This window comes from Chanodichthys erythropterus, chromosome 22 (assembly GCF_024489055.1).
Source record: "Chanodichthys erythropterus isolate Z2021 chromosome 22, ASM2448905v1, whole genome shotgun sequence".
In the NCBI taxonomy this organism is placed as follows: domain Eukaryota; kingdom Metazoa; phylum Chordata; class Actinopteri; order Cypriniformes; family Xenocyprididae; genus Chanodichthys; species Chanodichthys erythropterus.
The window spans coordinates 30,466,070-30,493,318 of NC_090242.1; the positions used below are offsets into that span (position 1 = coordinate 30,466,070).

General features: G+C 37.4%; 1 protein-coding gene across 1 annotated transcript; it reads left to right on the top strand.

Moving 5' to 3' along the window:
- The first annotated feature begins 1,138 nt into the window (after positions 1–1,138).
- heatr6 (HEAT repeat containing 6) lies at positions 1,139–26,346 on the top strand. The gene is made up of 20 exons (XM_067375685.1): positions 1,139–1,443; positions 3,208–3,315; positions 3,394–3,534; positions 3,620–3,735; positions 7,654–7,768; positions 8,172–8,273; positions 8,413–8,556; positions 10,503–10,762; positions 12,160–12,337; positions 12,428–12,634; positions 14,023–14,122; positions 14,623–14,981; positions 15,067–15,189; positions 15,986–16,075; positions 16,160–16,294; positions 16,406–16,528; positions 16,759–16,883; positions 16,975–17,071; positions 18,825–19,029; positions 25,485–26,346. Exons 1-20 carry the CDS (start codon positions 1,150–1,152, stop codon positions 26,105–26,107), a joined length of 3,645 nt encoding a protein of 1,214 aa, XP_067231786.1. The 5' UTR covers positions 1,139–1,149; the 3' UTR covers positions 26,108–26,346.
- The last annotated feature ends 903 nt before the right edge of the window (positions 26,347–27,249 follow it).

Here is a 27,249-nt window from a genome sequence, read left to right on the forward strand (position 1 = left end):
TGTGTCCATCACTTCAAATGTACCGAGAAGAGACGTGAAGAGTTCTACAACATAAATGACACATTGGCACACTCAGAAATCGAATACTGCCATTCTAAAAACCCATAGAAAATTCCTGAGGGAACCCATCTTGGCACTGTCATATACCTATATTACTATTATAATGTCAGCTTTTGACAAGCACCTAGTTGGAGCTGGACATATCAAAAAGGTTTGTCTTTTAAGTTGCTTTTTGCTTTAATTTTTTAAAGACTTTTTAAAAAGTTTATTTTTTTGAGTTATAAGATATGATCTAAATCACCCAGTTATGAGGTGAATCACAACATTACAAACTTTGATTTGAAGCAAAAAAGTATTTGAAAATCTGACAAAATACAAAGACTGTGTACTTAATGGCTTTAATGAGGGAAAGAACTACAATCCCATTAAGCATTATGAATGACAATATATTTTTTCTTCTTCATGGGAGGGTTTAGGGTTAAAGTGTTCTTTATGTGCCTTTTTTCTTTTGTTGACGCCATTCCTAGATTGGTGGCGATTTCTCTGTAGAATCACGGGTAATGTAGTTTTCACCAGGAAATCCACTTCAATTACACACAACTGTTTTAAAATAAATTGAAATAATGATGGCTGATGGTTAACAACCTCGTAGCTCACAGGCCTGTCTTTAATAGTTTGTAATGTATTAAAAACAGTTCCAGTATGGAGAAAATAAACAGGGGTTTTATTCATGGACACTGTTCTGGCATTTAAATGGACAATTTGAGATGCCAAATAACAAGACAAAGCAAAATAATAATAATAAAAAAAAAAAACTAAATAAACTAGATGTTACTGTCACTATGTTCAGATGAATTAACGCGTGTGTTTCTCCATTCTGCCTCTAATCTGCTTTGCAAACGATTTGTATGCAGTTTATATTGTAAATTTTAAATTCTATATACATACTAAATGCTACCTTTTTGCCACACGATGTAGAGCATACAAAATAAATGTAGTATATATGAGTGACTGGTAAATTACCAGAGGGATTAATAGGAACAGTTTAAAAATTTAAAAAGACTTTTAATTTAAAAACGACAATTTCCGGTTGACCGCGGATGTGGTTCATGGTTACCATAGTAAAGCCGCTATTTTGGCCCTGTAAAGATGGCCGGTAAGGTAACGTTTTATGATTCGGACTTAAGTTTTTCTTCTAATCGCAAAACACATGGATTTCAGTCCGCCTCGCCCGATACATCAAGGTTTGTCCCTCTATCAAAGGCACAGCATGAGCTCGACGGATCCGCGCAGGCGCAGGATCAGATCAGTCGCTGCTCAAATAAACTCAGATCTCTGAGACCGTCTGACAGCGCGACTCTGAAAACTGAACTCAATTTACTGTTCGACCACCTCATCTCAGAAAACTACAGCAGCAGCAACCATGACAACATTCATCCAGAGGTTTGATCTGATTTATGCTGTTTTTTCTTTATGCTGTCAAGCTCAGACAAGCTATTAGTCTCCCAAAACATTGCAAGTCACCTACCTAGACAACATGTCTTGGCATCGCAGATATGCTGTTTACTAGGTATACAGCTTTTGAGACACAAACTTTGTAAATTATTATTCCAAAATATATCATTATAGAACAAACGACGCAAAAACTTTCGGTAACTGTGATGTCAAAGCTGAATTTTCAGCATCATTATTCCAGTCTTCAGTGTCACATGAATGATCCTTTCTAATCATTTTAATATGCTGATTTGATGCTCAATTATTATTTAATAATGATTATTATTAACAGTGCTTTTTGGCTGCTGAATATTTTTGTGGATATATTTTTTCAGGATTCTTTGATAAATAGAAAGTTCAATCAACAAAATGTATTTGAACTAGAATTCCTTTGTTACATTATAAATGTATTTACTGTCACTTTTGATCTATTTAATGTATCCTATAAAAGTATTCAAGTATTGAAAATTCATCTTTGACATCACATGAATAAATTATATTTTTAATTATATTAAAATACAAAACAGTTGTTTTAAATTGTAATAATATTTCACAATATTACTGTTTTACTGTATTTTTAACAAAAAGAAATGCATCCTTGGTGAGCATAACAGACTTCTTTCATTATTCAAAACTTTTGACCAGTACATGTGTATTTGAGCATGTACATACACCAGTCAAAAGTTTGGAATCATTACTATTTTAATGTTTTTGAACAAAGTCTCTTATGCTTATTAAGTCTGCATTTATTTCATAATAAATACAGAAAAAATAATAATATTGTGAAATATTATTACAATTTAAAATTATGGTTTTCTATTTTAATATACTTTAAAATGTAATTTATTTCTGTGATGCAAAGCTGAATTTTCAGCATCATTACTCCAGTCTTCAGTGTCACATGATCCTTCAGAAATCATTGTAATATGTTGATTTATTATCAATGTTGGAAACAGTTGTGCTGCTTAATATTATTTTATAACCTGTGATACCTTTTCAGGATTCTTTGATGAATAAAAAGTTAAAAAATATCAGCATTTATGTAAAAAGGAAATCTTTTGTAAAGATTTGTAGAAAAAATTGTTTGTTTTTTGAAAGAAATTAATACTTTTATTCAGCACAGATGTGTTAAATTGATAAAAAGTGATAGTAAAGATTTATATTGTCAGAAAATATTTATTTTTTGAATCAATGCTGTTCTTTTTAACCTTTTTATTCATCAGTGAATCCTGAAAAAAGAATCACAGGTTCTAAAAAAATATTAAGCAACACAACTGTTATCAACATTGATAATAATCAATCAGTATCAATCATCATCATGTGACACTGAAGACTGGAGTAATGATGCTGAAAATTCAGCCTTGCATCACAGAAATAAATTATATTTTAAAGTATATTAAAATAGAAAACCATAATTTTAAATTGTAATAATATTTCACAATATTATTGTTTTTTTCTGTATTTATTATGAAATAAATGCTTAATGAGCATTAGAGACTTTGTTCAAAAACATTAAAAATAGTAATGTTTCCAAACTTTTGACCGGTAGTGTGTATATATAAAATGTATTATAATAATTAAGAGAAACATGTACAACAAATTAGGTAATTCCTACAATTTCCAGTAATATCAATAAGTCTGTGAGAGGGCATAATTCACTGGTAGTTGTTGTCCAGTATGGCTTTTTAAATGACCATCTGTCATCTTTCGTAGGTTGTGTGTGAGATGCTTATGCAAGCAAGCCGTCTGGTTCCTCTCAGCCAAGAGCATCTCATCATCAAACTGTGCCAATTGATTCATCAACTTCTAAACCAGCTACAGGTATTTACACTAGGCCATATATGGCTTCCTATCAAGAGGCATAATCGTCTGAAAAATATCCTGTGTTATTACCTACAGATAATAGTGGATGAGAATACGCTTGATGTTTTGGTGTCGTACTGTTCACGTGCTCTGCGCACATGCAGCTCATGGACTCACCCGGAAGTGTTGCTTGCCCTCTCCTCACTGGTCTATGGCAATGGATCCAAATGTCAGCGGGTAGGAGTGACAGAACTGGCAACTCTCACTTATTTTTCTAATGATGTTTATAATCTAATTGTCTTAATTTTGGAATCCTCTCCAGCATCTTCCAGAGCTCCTTGGATTGAGTGGTATTCTGGTGAGCTATGGTGACCCTGGTCAGCCCGACATAGAGTTGCGCCGTTCTGCTGTGCATTGCATAGCTAATCTGTGTCTCAGGTGAGGCATGTCCAGTGTCTTGGGAATGAAATCATGTCATGAATCAAGCTTTCATAACTGGCTGCTGTTTAATGTCTATTTAAGATGTAGTAGAAATTTAACTAAAGGCTGGAACACCACACAACTTTTGACCAGGTTTTTGCCCCGATTTACAGTCTGAATGAGTCGAAGCAAGTTGCCGAAAGCTAGTCTGCAGATTTTGGGCAGTCGGAGTTGACAGATTTCCTGAAAATTGTGAAGTGTATCACACAAACTTAATTTTTTGCTTCAGACTATGATTCCATCCAGTTAGAGGGGATTAAACTTGTTTGATATATTTTCATCCGATTTAAAGGTGCCATAGAATTGAAAATTGAATTTATCTTGGCATAGTTGAATAACAAGAGTTCAGTACATGGAAATGACATACAGTGAGTCTCAAACTCCATTGTTTCCTCCTTCTTATATAAATCTCATTTGTTTAAAAGACCTCCGAAGAACAGGCGAATCTCAACATAACACCGACTGTTACGTAACAGTCGGGATCATTAATATGTACACCACCAAATTTTGCATATGCCAGCTCATGTTCAAGGCATTAGACAAGGGCAGCCAGTATTAACGTCTGGATCTGTGCACAGCTGAATCATCAGACTAGGTAAGCAAGCAAGGACAATGGCGAAAAATGGCAGATGGAGCAATAATAACTGACATGATCCATGATATCATGATATTTTTAGTGATATTTGTAAATTGTCTTTCTAAATGTTTCGTTTGCATGTTGCTAATGTACTGTTAAATGTGGTTAAAGTTACCACAGTTTCTTACTGTATTCACGGAGACAAGAGCCGTCGCTATTATTAAACACTTGCAGTCTGTATAATTCATAAACACAACTTCATTCTTTATAAATCTCTCCAACAGTGTGTAATGTTAGCTTTAGCCCCGTTAGCAGCAGCCTATCTACTATCAAACTCATTCAGAATCAAATGTAAACATCCAAATAAATACTGTACTTACATAATCAGGTATGCTGCATAATGAACACTTTGTAAAGATCCATTTTGAGGGTTATATTAGCTGTGTGAACTTTGTTTATATAATGTATTATAGAGTCGCGAGCTTGGGGGCGAGCAGCGCGAGCATTTAAAGGGGAAGCACGCTGAATTGGTGCATATTTAATGATGCCCCAAAATAGGCAGTTAAAAAAATGAAGAAAAAAAAAATCTATAGGGTATTTTGAGCTGAAACTTCACAGACACATTCATGGGAACTTGTGAAAAAGCATTAGGGCACCTTTAAGAACATCAGTATTTTACTTTGAGCATAAGAGACTTTCAAAAGCATTTTGAAAATTCCAAACTTCTGACTGGTAAAACTTGAAAGTGATGCTCAGTCGGCAAGTGTATGATCCCCAGTTTTTCTCTTTAACCGTTTATGCAGTCGACAAGTGTATGATGGCTAGCGCTTTAAAACCTGTTCAGATTTTAGTTGTGTAGTTTGTTCCAGCCTTAAGTTACTTTAGTATTGTGTTCCTATTGCCATTTTTTGTTTCAGATTGGTATTTGTTCCTAAATACACCCTAACTATCGCAATATATGCACTGTCTTTAACCTTGCATTGGTAAGAAAATGTAAATAAATACTCTATTCGGGTGAAGGTGTAAAGGAAGGTGTCAACGGTGTAATCATAGATGTAAAGACAGAAATTAATTATAGTAGTTATTAAGTAGTACATTGTAAAAAGTATGTACACAATAAGTGCATTGTATCAGATGAGTAATTTAAATGTTAGTACATTTGGGATAAATATGACTATTCTTTGAATAAATAAATGTAAAAATTATAATATTTATTTTTACCATTAACTTTATGATGGAAAATGGATATATTTTTTTTAGATTTGCTATTCATAAGATCACATTTAAAGGTGCCCTAGATCTTTTTTTTTAAAAAAAAAGATGTAATATAAGTCTAAGGTGTCCCCTGAATGTGTCTGTGAAGTTTCAGCTCAAAATACCCTATGGATTTTTTTTTTATTCACTTTTTTAACTGCTCACTTTGGGGCATCATTATAAATGAGCCGATTCAGGGCTACTGGCCCTTTAATTCTCGTGCTCCACGCACACAGAGCTCACGCTTGCCTTGAACAGTGCATAAACAAAGTTCACACAGCTAATATACACTCAAATGGATCTTTACAAAGTGTTCGTCATGCATGCGGCATGTATGCGTCGGATTATGTGAGTATTGTATACTGTTATATTGTTTACATTTGATTCTGAATGAATTTGAGGCTGTGATCCGTGGCTAACGGCTAATGCTACACTGTTGGAGAGATTTATAAAGAATGAAGTTGTGTTTATGAATTATACAGACTGCAAGTGTTTAATAATGAAAATAACGACGGCTCTTGTCTCCGTGAATACAGTAAGAAAAGATGGTAACTTTAACCACATTTAACAGTACATTAGCAACATGCTAACAAAACATTTAGAAAGACAATTTACAAATATCACTAAAAATATATTGTTATCATGGATCATGTCAGTTATTATTGCTCCATCTGCCATTTTTCGCTGTTGTTCTTGCTTGCTTACCTTGTCTGATTCACCTGTGCAGATCCAGGCGTTACTGGCGGCCCTTGTCTAATGCCTTTCATAATGTTGGGAACATAGGCTGGTATATGCAAATATTGGGGGCGTACACCCCGACTGTTACGTAACAGTCGGTGTTATGTTGAGATTTGCCAATTTTTATTCGAGGGCACCTTTAACATTTAGTTTAAATTATACAGTTTAAATTATTTAATATTTATTTATTTATTCTACAGTTTTTACAGATTAACTTTGAGTGTTAGACGATGGCATTCATAATGTAAAAACAGATGAAATGAGCATTCACAATTAAATATTAAAAGGTTAGTTAACCGTAAAATGAAAATTCTGTCATTAATTACTCACCTTCATGTCGTTACAAACCTGTAAGACTTTCGTTCATCTTCGGAACACGAATGAAGATCTTTTTGCTGAAATCTGAGAGATGTCTGTTCCTTCGTTGACTGCCTTTGCAACGAACACTTTGATGCTTCAAAAGCGGTTTAGTCCAAATTTTCTGAAGAGACTCGATCCCTTTGTATGATGAACAGATTTAATTTAGGCTTTAACATTGATCAGTGAACATAAGCAAAAGCTCAACCTAACCTGAATAACGCACAAGAACAAACCTCTTCCGGAAGATCAAGCGTGCTGCGTAACCCTTCTCGGAACTGACATCTCTCAGAATTCAGTAAAAAGATCTTCATTTGTATTCTGACGATGAACAAAAGTCTTGAGAGTTTGGAACGGCATGAGGGTGAGTAATTAATGACAGAATTTTAATTTTGGGGTGACCTAACCTTTTAAATATTAGCCGATATCAGTAAATTAAAAATTGAAAAAATTGAAAAAATCAGCTGATAACTCATGGTACCAATATATCATGCATCCATTTTGTTTCAGTTTTTTCAACAATCTATTATTATTGACTATTAATACAATTTCTAAAAGCAGAGAGAGACTCTTCAGCAGAGTTAAGGTCGGTTCCCTCCAAGAACGATAACTGTATTAGTGTTCACACCAACTGACAATAACGTTCTGTTTGCTATAAGCACACTCTGCAGTTATGTCATCTGCCACTTTAAATGCTTGAGCTCTTTAAATTCGGAGCAAATTCTTTTTGCCTGTCAGTGTTTTCATTGTTCATCAGCTGGGGGAGAAAAAATCATTCTGAAAGTGATTCTAAAAATATTGTTTCTCTTGTGTCATTATCATTATAATTGTGGTGTGGACTTCCCTATTCTCATGGAATTGGAACGATTTTAGTTATATTCATTGTTAAAGTCATTGTTCTTGGTGTGAACAGGCCTTTACGGTGAAATGTCAATTTGTTTGTATGCTAGTGTTCCAGGTCAGCCATATTTAGAGGAGCCATATAAAGGTGTATGCTATGGAATCCTCCTGCGGACACTGCAGTCCCCCAAAACGCCTGATGTGGAGGACATTGTCTTCTGTACAGTCAGTACTGCATGTTTTCTGATGCTGCTAGATTTGAAGGTGCGGTCACAATAGCCAAATTTAGGCAAAATCCTATTTCTATCATCAATACTGTAACAATGTCTTAAGCAAAACTCACTTTCAAACTAAGCCACTTTCTTCTGGCCAATCCGGCAAATGTATGCGACCAACATGAATGTGTGTGTAAAATCTGCATGGGGGAATTTTTCGCCCTCACGCAAAACTTTCAATCACATGAATTCCTATTGAATTTCTGGATTTTGTGTGCCAAATTTCGCAGTGCAACGGTAAATGTGACCACACCTTCACTCAAACCACTTTGGTTGCTGTAGTTGAACTGCTGGTTATTCACCTGTTCTCTTGTTTGTGTACTATAAAAACTTTTCCATTGCTTCTGTTTCAGTTATTGCAGAGCGCTCTGAAGGGAATGCAGTATTTTCTCAATGGTGGAAAATGGAAACCCATTCCAAACCAGGATCTGGGCACTTTATTGGCTGTGCTCAAAGTATGCATATATTCTATTAATGTTTTTATATGTGTAGATTTACAGATTGGTAATAATGTTCAAAAAGGGAGCTGAATTGGTAAGTGCAGGGAAGCTAATTGTATTATCACTGATAATTGTCTCATTGTGTCATTGGCAGAGATTCATGTTCTACGGGCTGCCAGGAATAAGTGTGGAAATGCCACAGGTGTTGTACCCAGCTCCTCTCCCTCAGTACGAGACTATTTCCACTGCAAAACCTGAACCTTCACAAGACTCAACTGTGCAGAAAAAAACTGCAGCGGTAGGTGGCAAGAACATTCATGCACATGTGTCAGAAATACAAGTATAAAGAAGGGATGCACCGATATGAAAATGTCAGCCTCTACATCTAAATCCAAAGGTTGATGTGATTTTTTTTTTTTTTTTTTTTTTTTTTTTTTTTTTTTAGGCCTGATAACAAAAACAAAAGGCTCACCATTAGAAGCCATATCGCAAGCACTTCAACATAAATCAAGCATATACAGTACAGTAGCCTATAGTGAACCAGTGCAAGATTTCTTAACTTTAAAAATTAATTTTACACTCCTATGGCCAACTTTCTATATATATATAAAAAAAATGTATTGCCTTACAAAAAAATAAAATAATGGCTAAATAATGCAAACAAGTCATTGGACAACTCGTATAAAGAATCAAACTGCATGTGCCATAGATAAATAAAATGGTATAGCCTTCTCATGGAAAATAATGAAAAAAGGATTTTAATTAAACCATATTGTTGATGAAAAAAATTTGAGAAAAAAGGGCTGGTTATTATTAATAGTGCATCAATGTTTTTGAAAAGGAAACATGTTCAAATTAATATTACTGTTTCAAAACTGCGTGTGCTGTTGCTGAAGAGCTGAATGAACACGGTAAACTGAAGCGCTTTGTCAATTAACTTCAATCACAATTTCATCCTATGTGAGATTAATCAGACATTAATGCAACATGAACATAATATTACAACTTATATCTGCACAAAATGATGTAAATGCACAAGTGAAGTTGAACAAAGTTACATGCTAGTCATTTATAACTCCTATTGTGGAGCACTTTTCCCACAACAATGCCGCAACTAAACCCAAAGAATTCACAGCGTTTTATTACAATAGTGTTTTCAACATAGTGTAATGTATATGACAGCCCCACTTGCTGTTTGAGCTGCATGCGCTGAAGCTAAAGATGATTACCGGTAAATTGAAGTACTAATATATACCGCGTTAATTAACTTAACCAAAGCATAAACGCAAAATAAACATAATAGTGCAACTATTAAATAGCACAAAAAGATGTGAATGCACAAGCGAAATTGACTGTGCTAGTCATGAAGGTGTATCTCCATTGTGGATGCGCATATCTCATAACAACATGCTAAAACATGGGCACATAAACAATTCACAACATTCTTTTACAGTAGTGTTCTTATTATAATGTTATGTAGCCTATATGATAGTCTTGAGCAGCACATTGCACTTAAAGGGATAGTTCACCCAAAAATGAAAATTTGATGTTTATCTGCTTACCAAGATGTAGGTGACTTTGTTTCTTCAGTAGAATACAAATGATGATTTTTAACTCTAACCGTTGACGTCTGTCAGTCGTATAATATATTTCAATAGGAATTCCATCTATAAGAGTAAAAAAAACATGCATAGACAAATCCAAATCAAACCCTGCGGCTTGTGACGACACATTGATGTCCTAAGACATGAAAAGATCGGTTTGTGCAAGAAACTGAACAGAATTTATATCATTTTTTGTACATAGTTGTGTGTTAGAGGTAAAAAATCATATAAATAGTGTTCGGTTTCTCGCACAAACCGGTCTTTTCGTGTCTTAGGACATCAATGTGTCGTCACAAGCCATGTGCATGTTTTTTTTTTTTTTTATATTTGGGTTCTACTGAAGAAACAAAGTCACCTACATCTTGGATGCGCTGGGGGTAAGCAGATAAACATCAAATTTTCATTTTTGGGTGAATTATCCCTTTAACTGTATTTTCCTTGTCGAAGTGATTCCAATCATATTTCAAGCTATTTAAACATGAAGTGTCTCAGATGGAGGAAATGATTCATTATTTATCAGCTTTAATATATTTTTCTTTTCGGGCCAATAACTATAACATTAAAAATGAACATAAAATCAGTATAATACATAATGACTGTATGATCACCCAGAGGAGATAAAACTATAATTCTACTTTAGTCCCAACAGAACAAGAAGCGTAAGTCTCGTGGGAAAGGGAAGAAAGCTGGAGCCGAGGGAAAGAGGGATGCAGAGGAAGGAGAGGGTGACGATGTCTCTGGGCCTCTCAAAACTGCGGGAGGTGGAGTAGATCAGAGTGGTTGGTCACTCGGCACGCAGTCCGTTACAGGAGGGACTCCGCAGCTCTACCCTTCCTGGAAGAAAGGGAGCTCTGACTCCGAATTCTCCGACCCTGAGGGAGGAATGCAATCTAAACTCAGGTATGACTCTCGGACCACTAATGCCAGGAAATTCTGACATTATTAGGTAAAATAAAACATTGACAGGTGGTGAATGGTCTAGAAAAAGAAACACAAATGTATAAATATGCATATGTTTTTTTTTTTTTTATAAAATGCATGTATTGTGTAGATATTGAATGTTTTTTAAAAACACTAATACTGATTGTGTATGTGATTTTAAAGGATTAGTTCACTTTCAAATTAAAATCTCCTGATAATTTACTCACCCCCATGTCATCCAAGATGTTCATGTCTTTCTTTCTTTAGTCGAAAAGAAATGAAGGTTTTTGATTGAAACATTCCAGGATTATTCTCCTTATAGTGGACTTGAATGGCCTCCAAATGGTTGAAGGTCAAAATTACAGTTTCAGTGCAGCTTCAAAGGGCTATACGCGATCCCAGAGGAAGAATAAGGGTCTTATCTAGCGAAACGATTTTTTTAATTATATTCTTGCACGTGCATATTGTACATGACAATTTAGTTCAAACTTTGACCTGTGGGGGGCAGTAATACACTAAGCAGTGTATATACTGCCAGAATTCTAATAGAGAAGAAGACGAGATCTAGTTCAAAATGAGTGTTTATGGTTAAAAAGTATATCATTTTAAAACTTTTTTTTATAGAATGACCAATCGTTTCGAATAATCCTGGAATGTTTTCATCAAAAACTTTAATTTCTTTTCGACTAAAGCAAGAAAGACATAAACATCTTGGATGACATGGGGGTGAGTAAATTATCAGGAAATTTTAATTTGAAAGTGGACTAATCCTTGAAGTGTCCAAGAACAGATATATTGATTTTACTTGTTTAATTTGTATGTTTATTGTATAATAATTATTATTATAAAAAATAGGCATTTTAATTAAAAAACAATGCATATGTTTTTTTTAATCAATGTTAATTATTATTTAATAATTCACATTCATTTTCATATTACACCATTATTGCTATTAATCATCGTTATTATATTCACTTTTTTGCCTTTGTTAATCGTCCATTAACGGAATCTGTATTTTTGCTCTGACATAACTGTAATATTAATTGTGTAACCAAATAGTAATTACAGCAATAAAGACCTATGCATTATGATTATTATTTTTTGATTATGCAATTGTATATTGTGCAATAAATTACCATTTTTTTATTATTATTAATTAAAATGGGCCATTTAACAACAATAAATCACAAATCATATTTTTAAACTGATGTTTAATAATTCACAGTAATTGTAATTTAAGTTATAAGTTATCATTAATTATTGTTATTATAAATAAATATACAATATGAATGTTATTATAAATAAATTTGAGACGTGATTGCACAATTTTGACATGGATTTAAATTTATATTTGTATTGGCCACTCTCTCGCCTAGGTTGTATCAAGCACGTGTGCGGCAGAGTGCGCTTCAGTGCTTCCTGGCTGTGGTCAAGTGTGTTGAGAAGAGAATCCTCTATGGATACTGGTCTTCCTTTGTTCCAGATGCTCCTGGGATTGGAGGCCCTCCTCCTCTTACCCTCCTGACCATAGCCCTGAAGGACCCCTCCCCAAAGGTAAAACACAAGTCCACTGTTGCCCATTTAGTTTCTGACATCAGATAAATGTAGCATATTTGTCTTTTGACGTACTCCATTTGCTCCTAGGTGCGAGCAGGCTCTCTTCAGGTTCTGTCTGCTCTTCTAGAAGGTTCTCGACAGTTCCTCTCCACAGCCGAAGACACCAGTGTGCCCCGCCAAGCATTCACTCCTTTCTCGGCCACGTTAGCTGCCAGTGTCAGAGAGCTGCACCGCAGCTTGCTGCTAGCGCTCGTAGCGGAGTCCTCCTGCCAGACCCTCACACAGGTCTTAAAGGTAATAAAACTCACACTCATGCCAGTGTAGTTATTATTGGCTACAACTAAAACGATTAACCCTCTACAGCCTGACTTAAGAAATAACAGTTTGGAAATGTAACAGTTTATTGAAACTTCAGACAAATAAGAAAAAAAAAAGCTCATACTCAAATAAAAATACCTCTTTTTATTCAGAGGCCCAAAATGAGCAGAAATATGCCATTTGCTGCAGTTGTTGATATTTATTCAGCTAAAAAGTAAGATGAAATTCTGCTAGCTTGTCTTTACAACAGTATAGCAAATTACTTGCATAAAATGCATATAAATATCAGTTGTCATTCTATATCTCCTAATAATGTTTTAGTAAGATTATATTTAAATGCTTAGTTTTATGATCAAAGCTCTGTAGTTTTTATTGTGGGGGCAATACATATAATGCAGTGCAAACGATTGAGATACAAATAAACTGTCCTTAAAAGCCTGATGTATCATATTTGAAACTCACATTTTAACATGATTTTTTTGAAGAATTATGTATGGATATCATCAAGTAAACCTAAGTTGTTTCAGTCCAGTAAATGTTCATCTTGAAACATTATTAACAATATAAAATTGATACTTTATAAAAATCAGAAAAGATTTCACAGGAAAAAGACACAACCTGAAGATGAAATGATGATTTAAAATGATACTAAAAGTTATTTTACTTGCTAAAAAAGTATAAACTACCAATCAGACGACAGAAGACATGTAGTAGATTGTGTACAACAGGTTTTTCAGCAAAGTTTTGATTGTTGAAAATTTAGAGGCCTTTGAAATTTGCGTAGCAAAAGAATTTATAGGGCTTAAATTCATTTTCAGTGATTGAAATAAAGCTAAAATAAATAAAATATCAATATTAAATGAATTACTTAAACACATTTCATTAGTTGCCAAAGCAACATTGTATGTTTAAGTTGAAGTACTAAAATTACTAAAGCTAAAACTGAAATAAAATAAATTAAAGCTATATAGAAATATTTTAAAAAAACAACAACAAAAAACAAAGCACATAACAAAATTACTAAAAAAACTAAACTAAAATGAAAGCTGAAAATAAATAAATCAAAATATTAATAAATACTATAATACTAAATAAATAATACTAAAATATGCAGTGCTTATGCAGTGCTTGACCTTTTCTCAGAACTTAGTTTAGCCATTATGCATTTACCAATTCAACTAAACCTGTGGTTATTCTGCTAAAACATCACAACTATATCATAACTATGAGCATGTTCCAAATACAAAAATATTCCATTGAGGAATACAAGGTGGTTTGGTCAGCATTTGCTGTTTTTCTAGGGCATTTGCAAGAGTTTTACCCCACAAAGAGTTTGTGAACACGGTTTGTGTTTTGTCTTCCAGTGCCTTGCACACCTGGTGTCCAACGTGCCCTATAACCGTCTAAGACCTGGCCTGCTGAGCCCATTGTGGAAACAGATCCGTCCATATATACGCCACAGAGGTACTGTTACAAGGCGCTTCAGTTGTACTATTAAAGGCTTAGTTCACCCAGATTTTTAATGAAACCTGAAAGGTTTCTGTGCCTCCATTGAAAGTCCAGATAACCAACACTGAGAAGATCCAAAAAGGTCATAAAGGTGTCGTAAAATTAATCCACATCAATCAAGCGGTTTAATACAAGTCTTGTGAAAAGATACAGTCGCTTAATTTATTCACATATAAACATAGAAGGCACTTGATGCACACACAAGCTTAAGTGATTACCATATGTTATTTGCTCTACGTATGTGTGTTTTTGGTTACCTGGAAAATATTTTTAAAAAAATCTTAATTTGTGTTTCGAAGTCTTATGGGTTGAGGACATGAGGGTGAGTAAATTATGACACCATTTTCATTTTGAGGTGAACTAACTCTTTAAATCTGTCCAGATGTTCAGTGCTTGCCCTGATAATTGCTAAAAATTCAGCCAATTCACAATCCCGTCTCTTCCTTCCATGTTAGATGTGAATGTCCGCGTGTCCTGTCTCACCCTCTTCGGTGCATTAGTCTCAACACAAGCCCCCCTCCCAGAGATCCAGCTCCTCCTCCAGCAGCCCGGATCCACGTCTGCCCTCAACACCCCCGGCATCAGGACCCCACAGGAGCTCTCTCACAACTGGAGACAACCTGCTCGGAAAGACGAAGATGCCTCGTCTCCTGGAGGAGAAGTTGAGGGGGGTCCGGAGGGACCGTGCTGGCTGTTGCAGCTGTGCGTGAATCTGGTCACGCAGCCTCGTGAGGAACCGTACTCTGATAGTGATGCCGGGGGGTCTAGTGGAGCATCACTGGAACCTTCACCTGTTCGACTTGAAGCCCTTCAGGTGAGTGTTCTGTTTGTGAAAAGCCACAGCATTTGTGCTTCTTGACAAGTTCTTGACATAATTGTTTGCCTGTGGTTTATTTCAGGTTTTGGCTCATCTGGTTAAGGGTTACTTCTCATTGGCTCAGACGTCTCTGTTGGAGTTGGGGCATCTCAGTGCTCGCTGTCTTGCAGAGCAAGAGCCATCTGTGCAACTTCATGGCGCTAAAGTACCAAATCTTTGTCTTTGTCATTTCCTGTCTCATAACTGGTGCTTACTAAAGCAAACCTCACTATTATTATTGCTCATACTTGGATTTTGTTCAAGTCTCTAACCTTAAAGGCCTGTTCACACCAACAGGAATGTTTGACGTAAAATTTTGGCTGGTTTTTGCATGCAGTCTGTCTTTTCAGACCAGTGCATAAATTATAACTTAATTATACGACTTTAAAGCCATCGACACTGAGGATAACTATAACTAAACAATATACAATTACTATAAAGTTTTATTTCACTTTCATTTCACTTTTATTTTCGGTGCACTCTGCAGTTGCCTTCTGCCTTTTTAAATGCACAAGCTCTTTGAAGTCGGTGGATTCTGATTGGCTGTTAATATTTTTATCGTTAATCATCTGGGGGAAAAAAACGGATTCCAATGATATCGTTCCTTTATCGTTGTATTATAGCTGTGGTGTGGAATTAGCTTTTCTCATAGTATTAGAATGATTATTCACTTTTATAGTTATTGTCCACAAACATCCCATATACTAAAAATGAAAATGAAAAAATCCCATATACTTGTATTGATGGAAGAACTGACGCCAATCTAGAAATCAGAATTTCATGGAGACCTGTGGTTGGCTCTCTTTTACTTGGCCCAGTAAAAAAAAAAAAAAAACCTATCAACCAAAATCCTAGCATCATAGCGTTGACTTTAGCATGGACAAGGGCCTTTCATATTTTCATGAACTGTTAAAGTGAGTCTCTATCTTCATCTATTTTAAAATTTCTGTTCCTTTTTCAAGCTTCTAGAAGAACTGGGAACAGGCATTATCCAGCAGTACAGAGCTGATGCCAACACTCCACAAAGTGCCAAACGTGTGCCCGTCTGCCAGGTAAAAAAACGTGGCGTGGTACATAACAAAACTTAATTCAAAGGTGATCACTTTGATGTAATTCTGGTCTTTTTTCCATTTCAGGTGGTTCAGTTCTGGTCTGAGATCTTGAGTGGTCCACTGATAAGTGCCTTACAGAACGAGCAGCATCCCACCCTACAGACCAGTGCATGTGACACCCTCTCCTCCATCTTGCCACAGGCTTTTAGCCAGCTGCCCGTGAGTGTGTTTGACCTCTTGAGTTTCCAGGTGTTTAGGAAGTCATTCGATCGAATGTGGAGTTGAGTTATAAAATGTGTTTGTGATATTCGTCTATATCAATATCTACAGGATAAGACACAAGTGCTGTGTATCACGATACTGCTGGGACTGACGTACAGCGAGAACTCTCTGGTGAAGGCGGCAGCCGTGAGAGCTCTGGGTGTCTACATCCTCTTTCCCTGCCTGAGAGAGGTCAGCCTTCTCATATAATGAAAGAGCTTCACATCTCCTATTTAATAATTTATTTATTCATTAATGTAATAAAGTTTAAATATAAGTAAATCCACCTTCATCTAACTAGAAAAATAGTGCCCATCTCAAAAGAATGATTGATTTAACTTGACTAACTTTACTATATTTATATATATTATTATTATTATATTATATATTTATTACTATATTATATTTTTTGATGACCACAGGATGTGATGTTTGTGGCAGACACGGCTAATGCCATCCTCACCGCTCTGGATGACCGCTCACCGAACGTCCGTGCAAAGGCTGCCTGGTCTCTCGGCAACCTCACCGACACGCTTATTGTCAACATGTGAGAGCGGCTAATAACCACATCTGTGTTTGTGTTTGCTACATAAATCTTGCGGACTGATAGTTTTCATTTGCTCATCTGTCGTTCTCAGGCAGTCAGTGGGGCTGGAGTTTCAGGAAGAGTTCTCTGATATGCTGCTGCTGAACATGTTGAGATCTGCCACTAAAGCTTCAGGAGATAAAGACAGGGTGGGTAACTTTTTTTATTTATTTTTTTATTAGTGATGCCAAAAGTCTTTAACATGTACTTAATGTTTTCACAACATCTGCAGAAGATTTCTAAAGTGGTTCCTTTTAAACTTTCTACAAGTATGAAGGCGGAGTAAATGTTTGCGACTGTGCTAAATGATACAAACATTTAAGATTTTGGGACTAGGAATGCCTGATATATACTGGTTTTGGGGAGAGTGAGACATTTGTTAAAATACGATGTTTTATTAGGGTAGATGATATCCCCAAACCCCTCACATTTAAAGCAAAAATGTTACAACATTCTGCATCTTGAAGGTTATCAAATAAAAAAATGTCAGATATGTATAGCCACTCAAGCAACATTAGTTATTATTGTCATCACAGTTTTTCTTCAGGGTTCTTTGATAAATAGAAAGTTCAAAATATTAGCATTTAAATTAAATCTAAATCTTTTGTATCATAATAGGAATGTCTTTACTGTCACTTTTGATTCATTTAATGCATCCTTGCTGAATAAAATAGTTAATTTCTTTCAAAAAAATAAATCTTACCCAAACTTTTCAACAGTAATGCATATTTATATATAGTTTGAACAGCTTGACTATTGTTGTTGCTTTTAGTGTAAAAAAAAACTTTTAGAAGAGTAGGTTGACTACAGTTAAACTACATTAAATTATGTGTAGCTTTTAGCTTTCCATTTCAGTTTTGTCATTATTTTATCAGTTGATACAGGATATTTGTTGTTTTTTATTGACATTTAAATGGACATTTCTGTCTATTCAAGATTAGTTAAAACCTGGTTTAATCCATTAAGGGTTGCCATATGTAAGACTTTTGCAGTAAAATATCCAAAAACCATTAGATCAGTGTTTATATATTTTGTTTATTTGAGTACTTGCAATTTCCCAAATGTTTCCAACTATTTGTAAATCTTGAGAAAATCGCAATTTTCAATGGTGTCATACCTTCATTATCCTCAGTTTCCGGTTTTATTTTGTAGAAACCATGGAAACACCAAAGACACTTTAATATATTACGTTTTAATAGACAAGGGAACACCTGTTTTGATATATTTATAGTTAGAAAACTAATTATTGTTATATAGCTCAACACATTTAGTCTTGTTGTTTAAATCTAATTTTCTTGATTTTTTTTTTTTTTTTTTTTTTTTTTTGAGTACCATGCCTCATAGAAAAACAGTATTTTGTGAAGTAGCTAACATAGCATAATCAGATGCAGCTTTATTTTTAGTAACAGTAATACAGCATTTTCTCCATCATACAATACGTTTTAAAATGAATTCCATTCCATTTATCAACATACCCCATTCAGAATTTAAGATGATATTCTAATATCGATCTAGTTTGCAACAAGTGTCTCACAGCAGTCGCCGAGTGAACGCACAGAGTAACGTTATAACATCATTTTCAACACACTCAAATGTATCTAATATGATAAACAGAGCTGTGTTACCTCATACTCATGACTGAAAAAGCGGAAGTGGCGCCGGCGACTGCGGCATAGTAAAAGTTCCGCTGCTTGCGCCGTGTGTTGCGCAATCGCTCCAGCGGCTTTGTTCCGCTCCTACAACACTCGGTCCTGCTCTGCTTCATACTAAAGTAATGTTAATAATCGGTTTCCATGAACATGATTTCTGCCCGAGTCCTATCCCGATCATTTCATAATGTACCATAGAGTAATGCTTGAAGTAGAATAAACTCCAAGAAGATAAGGGTTTCCTTTGTTGCAGGTAAAGAGCAATGCTGTCCGTGCCCTCGGAAATCTGCTTCACTTCCTGCAGCCGGTGCACTTGGGAAAGCCTGTGTTTGAGCAGCCTCTGCAGGAGGCCATAAGGGCACTGATCGATACAGTCAGAGGAGATGCTACCATGAAAGTGCGCTGGAACGCCTGCTATGCACTGGGCAATACCTTTAGAAATCGCAGCCTGCCTCTAGGTGAGTGACCACAAAAAAATCACTTTTTGCATGATTAGTGGTGTTTGCTAAGACAGAAATCACTATTACTATCACTTATTCTTGGTTTAGGGCTTTTGGTAAATCTCTAATCCTGAATATAAAACCTCTGCATAACTCATCTGTCATATTTGTGTTGTGGAGATTAATGACATCTCAAGTCATCTGGCATGTTGAGGAGAGATGTTACCATAATTACCATAATTACCAGATGACAACCCTTGAAGTTTTACTCAGAGCTGTTGCAACATATTCTCACTCCCAACTTGTCATTCCCATGGTTGGTCAGGACTTCCCTGTGTCACTTTTTAACACACAGGGTACCCCTTTAGCATCATTTTTCAATGCAGGGTGAGCTCAGCAGGGTGCTCCATTGCTTTTAGTGAGAAACCTTTGGCGTCATACAGACATGATGGACATGGGAATTTTATCGCCATGATGAAATTATATATTGGGTTATAATTTTGTCATTATGTTGGGGTGTGATTTACATTTTAAACAGCCAGCATAAATTTATTACATTTATTGCAGATACAACTACAGACACAATTTATTCAAAAAGTAAAAATATTCCAAGAACAGACCCAAAAGCAATCACCATGTTCATCTGCCGTAGATGCCTGTGCACATATTCAAAAATAGCTGCCCGAAGAAGCTTTGATTGTAAAATGGCATTGGCTCTCGTGTGTCTCATAACCAAAGACACCTGATACTTTGAGGAATTGATACACTGAGAATTGTTGAGTGGAATTTGCATGCGCAAATACACTGAGCCAAGTGGAGATCCTGGCAATTTTAGGCAAGTTTCTCATTATGGGCTCCAGATGAGGATGAACTGTCAATTGCAGCATCGGAGGATGGGCTTATGCCTTCCAACGCTGAAGACTTGGCTGGGCTCCCACCAGTTCAGTCAAAAGGCTGGAGTGGAATCTTCCAGCCTGTCCTGAGCGGTCACAGCTGGATGGTTGGTATCGCGCCCGGCCCCAGTGCCTTTCTTCCCGGAAATGAATGAAGAGCGGACAAAGTCATGGAGGGAATTTTCACTGCCCGGACCCGCTTCACATGCTCTTCCACCTTCACTACCCTTGACATTGCAGCAGCCAGGAGGTACCTGTGCAATTGTGGTGCATTTATGCCTGCAAGACGACACCACCTGACTGAATTGTCTCGGACTCCTGTCCGGGGCATGTAAGTTTACTATGTCTCTAAAGGCAAAGGCTTGCAGTGCTGCTGGGCAGGCGGCCTCCACCCTGCATGCCATAGCCAGCCTGTAGGCCAAGGCAATAAAAGATCTCCATGAGGGTAGTTCTGAGCCGGGTCTGCAAGCGATGATGGTTATGGCATGAGTTCTCAGCTAGGCGATATCCATCATGGTGGTCCATGAACAACATCTCTGACTCAACCTTGCTGAGATGAGTAACGGTGATATGGTTTACTTTCTTGGCCTCTTCAGGAATTCTGTCGAAGACTTTGCCCAGCAGTTCTTGGCAGACATACATCTTACGCTCTGTCTGCTCATCGCCATAGGTATCCACCTGCAGCAGCCACACCAGATCCATTGTAGTCTGAGCCCATAGCCTGGCCGCAGTATCAAGCTTCCCACAGGAGAGTGACGCAGCCCATTTGTCAGGCGAGCACGGAGAACCCGAGGCAGTGTCTAGACCGCTCCTCACCCTGATGGAGAACCAGGAGGAAGATCCTTTGTTTCTTTTGATTTTTGGCCTTCTGCCCGAGTTGCAACGGTACCAAAAGGGAAAAGGAGCAGCTTCCCTCTTCTCTAGTAGGTCACATAGGCCAAGTACACACTGCAGCTAAATTCGGTTGTCAGTTCACCTTTTAGTGCTTAATCGTGTTCTGTACACACACAGTTCAGTAAAATACGGGACTGACAACTGCATTCTAAAACTGTATTAACTCCCGAAAAATACAGGTAGTGACAACTTTATTTACAGAAATTCTATGCAGTGTGTACGGAACCGAACTGAACAACTAGTTGTTAATGACGTTTACGTGCACCGGCGTAATGTGTGTCTCTCGTGTATGCACGCCTATCCAAATGCTTTATGCTGAAAATCGCAATTCATGTCTGCTCACTTTAATAATTCCATAAACCCATTTGCTTTATGAGACAAGCTTAAACAACAAGCCCAAAAAGCTTATAATGAGTGAACATGGCAACACAGAATGAGTGCCGCGCGCTGTGTGAAACTGGCTGTACAAACAAAACACGACGCCTCCGTCGACCGTATTAGTGTTTCGTTAAATTGCTGAAATAACGAGTGTTTTGTCACTGTAATATTACTTTAGTCACAATAACGGATGCCAAACACGAGAGATGCCAGAACATCGCTATGGTTTCCAAGCTGTCAATCATCGCATTTTCGAGAGTGAGTCGTGTTCTGTACACACATGTAATGATGATTTAGGGGATTCACTTCCGCACATAAATGCGGTTGCCACTCCTGAAACTTACAGTGTGTACGTGGCCATAGTTCGCAGTCTGAACATGTTATATGCCAGTACGCCACCTCACGTTCAGTCCGACACACAAATCCTCACCCCTTATAGGTCGGTTCCAGTCAGGGTATATGGAGCAAGGTAGATAACCCACAGGCACGACCACAGGGTTGGGACGTGATACTTCCTGAAGTGGTGGCCAACGCTCCACCTGCTGCAGGTACGTCAAGAATGATCGACCCGCTGGTGTCACTCACACGGAGCTTAGAACCGTGGTTAATGCTCCCAAACCCATGGCTTTTCAGAACAGTCAAACTCGGCTATGCGATTCAGTTCACCAGGCACCTGCCCAGGGTCAGCAGTGTCCTTTTTGCCTTGGTGGTGGGCAAAGACACCTCTGTCCTCTGTGCAAAGATTGCAGACCCTTTGGTGAAGGATGTAGTAGAGCCTGTCCCTCCAGCTGAGATGAAGGAGGGATTTTACAGCCCTTACTTCATCGTACCAAAGAAAGGCGGTGGGCTACGACCAGTCCTAGACCTGTGAGTTTTGAATCAGGACTTCACAGGCTCCCTTTCAAGATGTTAACGCAGAAGCGCATTTTGACACGTTTGCAAGGAATGCACCGATCCGATATTATATAGTATCTGTATCGGCTATGTTACTGCCAGACGAGACCAATCCAAATCCGACATTGTGTGTAAACTATTCTGGGTTATTGTTGAGCCCCACAAAAGGCACATTATAAAAAACATTATAAAGCACCATAAAGTTTGTGCACTACAAGTCTTCTGAAACCTTTGCATAGTTTAATGTGAGGTACAGATGAATATTTAAGTCCATAAATTCAAGTTCACGTAAAAGCTTCCCTCTGTTGCGGCTATCTGTCATTCTCTATTCAGCATTCAAACTGCGCGTCACATTCAGTTACGACAGTCTACACTATGAAACTCTCTCCAAGATGATTCAATTTTCCTATTATTATACTTTCTCTGTGAATAAGGGTCTATGGTCTATAGGTCAACGTGTGTACTTTGAGCGAAGTGCTCCATATATTGTGATTCCCTGTAATCCCATATGATGTATCCTCCAGGCTGTTTTGGCCTAATGCTTAGGGAATCAGACTGGTAACCCGAAAGTTGCGGGTTCGATTCTCAATATTGGCAGGAAATGGTCTCCATAGTGCCCTTTCTCCTACTTAGGAGGAAGAGCGCTTCCCCAGCACTAAATTCTGGTCTGCACAGCTGCGTTTTTTTATATTATAAAAAGAGAAAAGGTTAAAAGACCAGGGGTCTCATTTATAAAACTGTGCGTAGGATCTCTACTAAAAGTGTAGGTACGCGCAAAAGCTAGATTCTGCGTACGCACAAAAAAAAATCTGATTTATAAAATCATGCGTACGCCAGAACCTGCGCACAAATCCCTTTATAAATCCCAGTCAGCGGAAGATTGTGCGTACATGCATCTCCACCCTGCCTCCTCCCCGAAATAACTATATATGGAGCTTACGACGCCTAGTTTTACTATGCATAACCTCATCTGCATATCATTTCCATACACGTTCCCAACCACGTGACACCAGGGTTAACACCGACTACTTATTTATTGCAGTGTAAATACAATTGTCTGACTCGGCGCGTCACTGACAAAGTATTTTAAAAAGAAAACATGCAAATCTTACCGTTTTCCTCAAATTATATCCTTCAAATGGCAATTGTTTGAAGATCCTTCACAGGACATCAACCTCCTGCAGCTGTGGTTGTACAGTAAGATGTTATTGGACCTATTCAAACTGGACAACGGACCGTTCGACCATCGAATCCAGCAGTGTCTTCCATAATATCTAAGTTAAGTGTGCATCACTAATCGTCATTCTTGAAAAAATATTTTGTCATAACATCTGCAGTTTAGTTTAAAGAGGAATTATTGTGCTCCCAGCGCTCCTCAGCGTGTCACTGGAAAAGTGATCGAAAGTAGCACATCTATCTCAATTCATATCACTTTGTCTCCAGAATGTGCTTACGCACAGCTCAAAGTTTGCTTAAAGGTGCGCACATTCTCCCGTCAAGTTTGTTTTTATAGATCACAACATTTGCTTGGGAACTGGCGTACGCACGTTTCCAGCCCCGTTTTGTGCATACATGCATGCTTTATAAATGAGACCCCTGCTGAAGCAGCCTATTCCCATTGTAAGCACTGTCCTTTCAGTAACCAACCCAATACCCCACGTAAGCCACGCAGTCCTTTGTAACACGCAGCTTACGTGGGGCGTTGGCTAAGTTACGACGATGTGAGTTCACTTATTACCCAGCATGAAGTTGCTTGCCGACATCTGCACCATCAAGACCTCATAAAACGGTTCAGCTGTTGTGGCGTTTTCCTTGGGAAATCCTTAGTGTCAGTCATCGACACCACATCTCGGTTACTGTTGTAACTCTGAATGAGACGTGGTGCCCCTACTGCCATAATGCTGAACTGCCCAATGAAATGGTCTCCTCTGCACAAACCTGAATGAGTGGAGCAAGTCACCTCCTTTTATACCCGTATGTTCAAGGAGTGGCATGCAAATTCCACTTGCCAATTTTCATTGGCCTTTTTTCATCGTATCAGAGGTGTTTGGGGCTCCCAAGTGTGACCCCCTAGTGTTAAGGTCATTGCACACAGAGTCCGAAATTCGCATGTGAAACTTTCGCACGTTAAAAAATAAATTCGACCTCACGTTATGTCAATCACGTTTGCACACTGCCTCCGAAACTTTCGTCCATCAAAAAATATTTGGATCAAGTTTGATTTTCTGCGTTTTTCGCATCCGTGGCACGCATTTTGAGAGACGTTTTGACAATTCAGAGCCATCAAACGTGAACGCAAAAATCCAGAATGCCATCTGACAAGTTGATCCACGTCATCTACAGCACAAATCAGTAGCACTGAATGACAAACAACGTGATGAATACAAAGATACAGAATATAAGTCAGATTGTGCCAGTAGTAAAGCATCAAACAGAGCCACTGACATCCTGAAGTAACTAATCTTTGAAACGCTCGGATAATCCCGCAGCTCCTTGATGAGGTGAATTCTCCTTTCTCTCTATGCAATCTCGGGATTGAATTGACCCAATATTTCCTCTTTCTTTTTCCCTTTTTACGAAGAGAGGACACAACAAATCGTGCTCACTGCTGCTTGAAGACTTCATTTTATATATGTTTTGCAATTTTTTTTTTTTTTTTTTTTTTTTTTCCGCAACGCATTCATTAATACGCATCGGACTCAGTGTGCAAGGTCTCTGTGCGTGACGAATTTTTAGAATTGCGAATATGAAAAAACGCATGCGAAAATTTCGGACTCAGTGTGCAAAGGCCTTTAGTCAACAACACCACATCTTGTTCCCTCCCTTAGGGAACTGAGGTTACAACAGTAACCGAGAAGTTATTTGTAATACTTTTACTGTTTTTTTTTTTTTTTTTTTTTTTTTATTTGGTCAGTTTTTGACTGTACTTTTTTGCCTGTTACGTGTTTTAAATTGTTGAAGTGGGTTTAAGGTAGGAGTGGGGTTAGGCGCTCCAAAATATGAAAGTATAAATATTTATGAAATCATTTCTATTTTTAAAAATGTAAATTAAATATGTCTTGATCTGATGCATAAGGCAAACAACTGAAATCATAGAGTACACTGCACATTGAAAAATGACGCTAAAGGGGAACCCTGCGCTTTAAAAACATAATGCTGAGGAGTCCTGACCAAGCATCAATGTGTGATGAGTTTGGGCTAAGAAAGTGTTGGCTCTTAACCCCCTCAGACTCAAAATTGCGTGTTTCTATAGCAACACTATCAACAACGAAATTTAACTTTAGCAGTCACGTGGTACATGTCTGAGTTTACAAATAAAAAGTGCTCATATCCTCGTACAACTCGCAATTACAAGAATTACGGTAATTCTGACATGGTGTGAACGCACCTTAACGCACACCACTTCATTTGCAGGTTCTGCTGACTGGTCTAAGGAAGCTTACTCTGCCCTATCCTACGTCGTCACTTCCTGCAAGAACTTCAAAGTACGCATCAAATCTGCTGCTGCACTTTCTGTTCCCTCAACACGAGATTGCTACGGTGATGTTCACCAGTTTGCCGAGGTGTGGCAAGCTTTGGCTCAGGCCCTTGAACACAGTGAAGATACAGAGGACTTCCTTGAATATCGATACTGTGCTAGTTTACGCTCACAGCTCTGCCGTGCTCTCCTGCACCTCCTGTCCATGTGCCTGCCTGATGACCTACCAGCACTGAGGTCATCACTGAGTGACCAATCCAGGCCAGTACTACAGGGCTTCCTGGTTCGTTACCTTGGCGATAAGGGCGTGGCTTTGGTTGCTGGGGTTGACTGTCCTGCAGGGGAGGAGGCGGGGGATTATGCTGCGCCTGAAGATGGGTTGATGGTGCTCAACGAGACACTGACCAGGCTGAAGGGACCGCTAGGAGAGAACGTGTTGGACAGCAGTGAGGATCTGAAGACTGTGGTGAATTTCCTTGAGGATGTAGTGAGGAACTTTGAGGAGATGAAAGAATCAGACAGCAAAGATTCCTCCCTTATGCTCAGCACATCACCATAGTGAAAGTAAAAATACAGACTTGTCAACTAATAAAGCCATATGGATTGACTGTCTGACATTATAACCACCTTTAGATTTTATTCAAAATGTAAATATTAAAAAATATATTTCAAAGTATCAAAATAATTACCGTTAAATCTCAAGTCTTAAAGGGTTAGTTCACCCAAAAATGAAAATTGTCATTAATTATTCACCCTCATGTAAGACCTTCGTTCTTCAGAGCACAAATTAAGATATTTTTGATGAAATCCAAGAGGAATTTGACTCCTCCATTTAGCATTTTAACCACCACTTTCAAGTTCCAGAAAGGTAGAAAAGACATCGATAAAGTAGTCCACATGACTGCAGTGGTTCAACCTTAATTTTATGAAGCGAATACTTTTTGTGCACAAAAACAAAACAAAAATAACTACTTTATTATTTATGTAGGAGAATGACACCAAAGAGAAGAAATTGTTGAATCAAGTCATTTTTTTTTTTTTTTTGCGCACAAAAAGTATTCTTGTCGCTTCATAACATTAAGGTTGAACCACTGCAGTCACGGGGACTATTTTAACAATGTCTTTAGTACTTTTCTGGACTTTGAAAGTGGTGGTTAAATTGCTATCCATGGAGGTGTCAGATACCTCTCGAATTTAATCAAAAATATCTTAATTTGTGTTCTGAAGATAAACAAAGGTCTTACGGGTTTGGAACGACATGAGGGTGAGTAATTAATGACAGAATGTTCATTTTTGGGTGAACTAACCCTTTAAAACTAATTTCACTTGAGGGATTTGACGCAAATAAAAACATGCTTGCAGTACGAGTAAACAAATAAAACAGTTCTTACTTGTAAACTCGTGTTCCTTTTTTCTAGTTCTCTGTTAAAACTTGATATGAAATATTAACTTCAGAAGGAGATCATCATTTTGAATCATGATGGTAAGCATGTGTATACAGAATATGAAGTTCAAAATTGTTTCGATGTGCGTGTTTGTTTTGCATTTTTATCAAAAGACTCAAAGGGTTTCGATATTTTTTCCTTTTTAAAACTTGACTCTTCTGTAGTTACCTCATGTACTGAGACTGACAGAAAATGAAAAGTTGCGATTTTCTAGGCCAATATGGCTTGGAACTATACTCTCATTCCGGCGCAATAA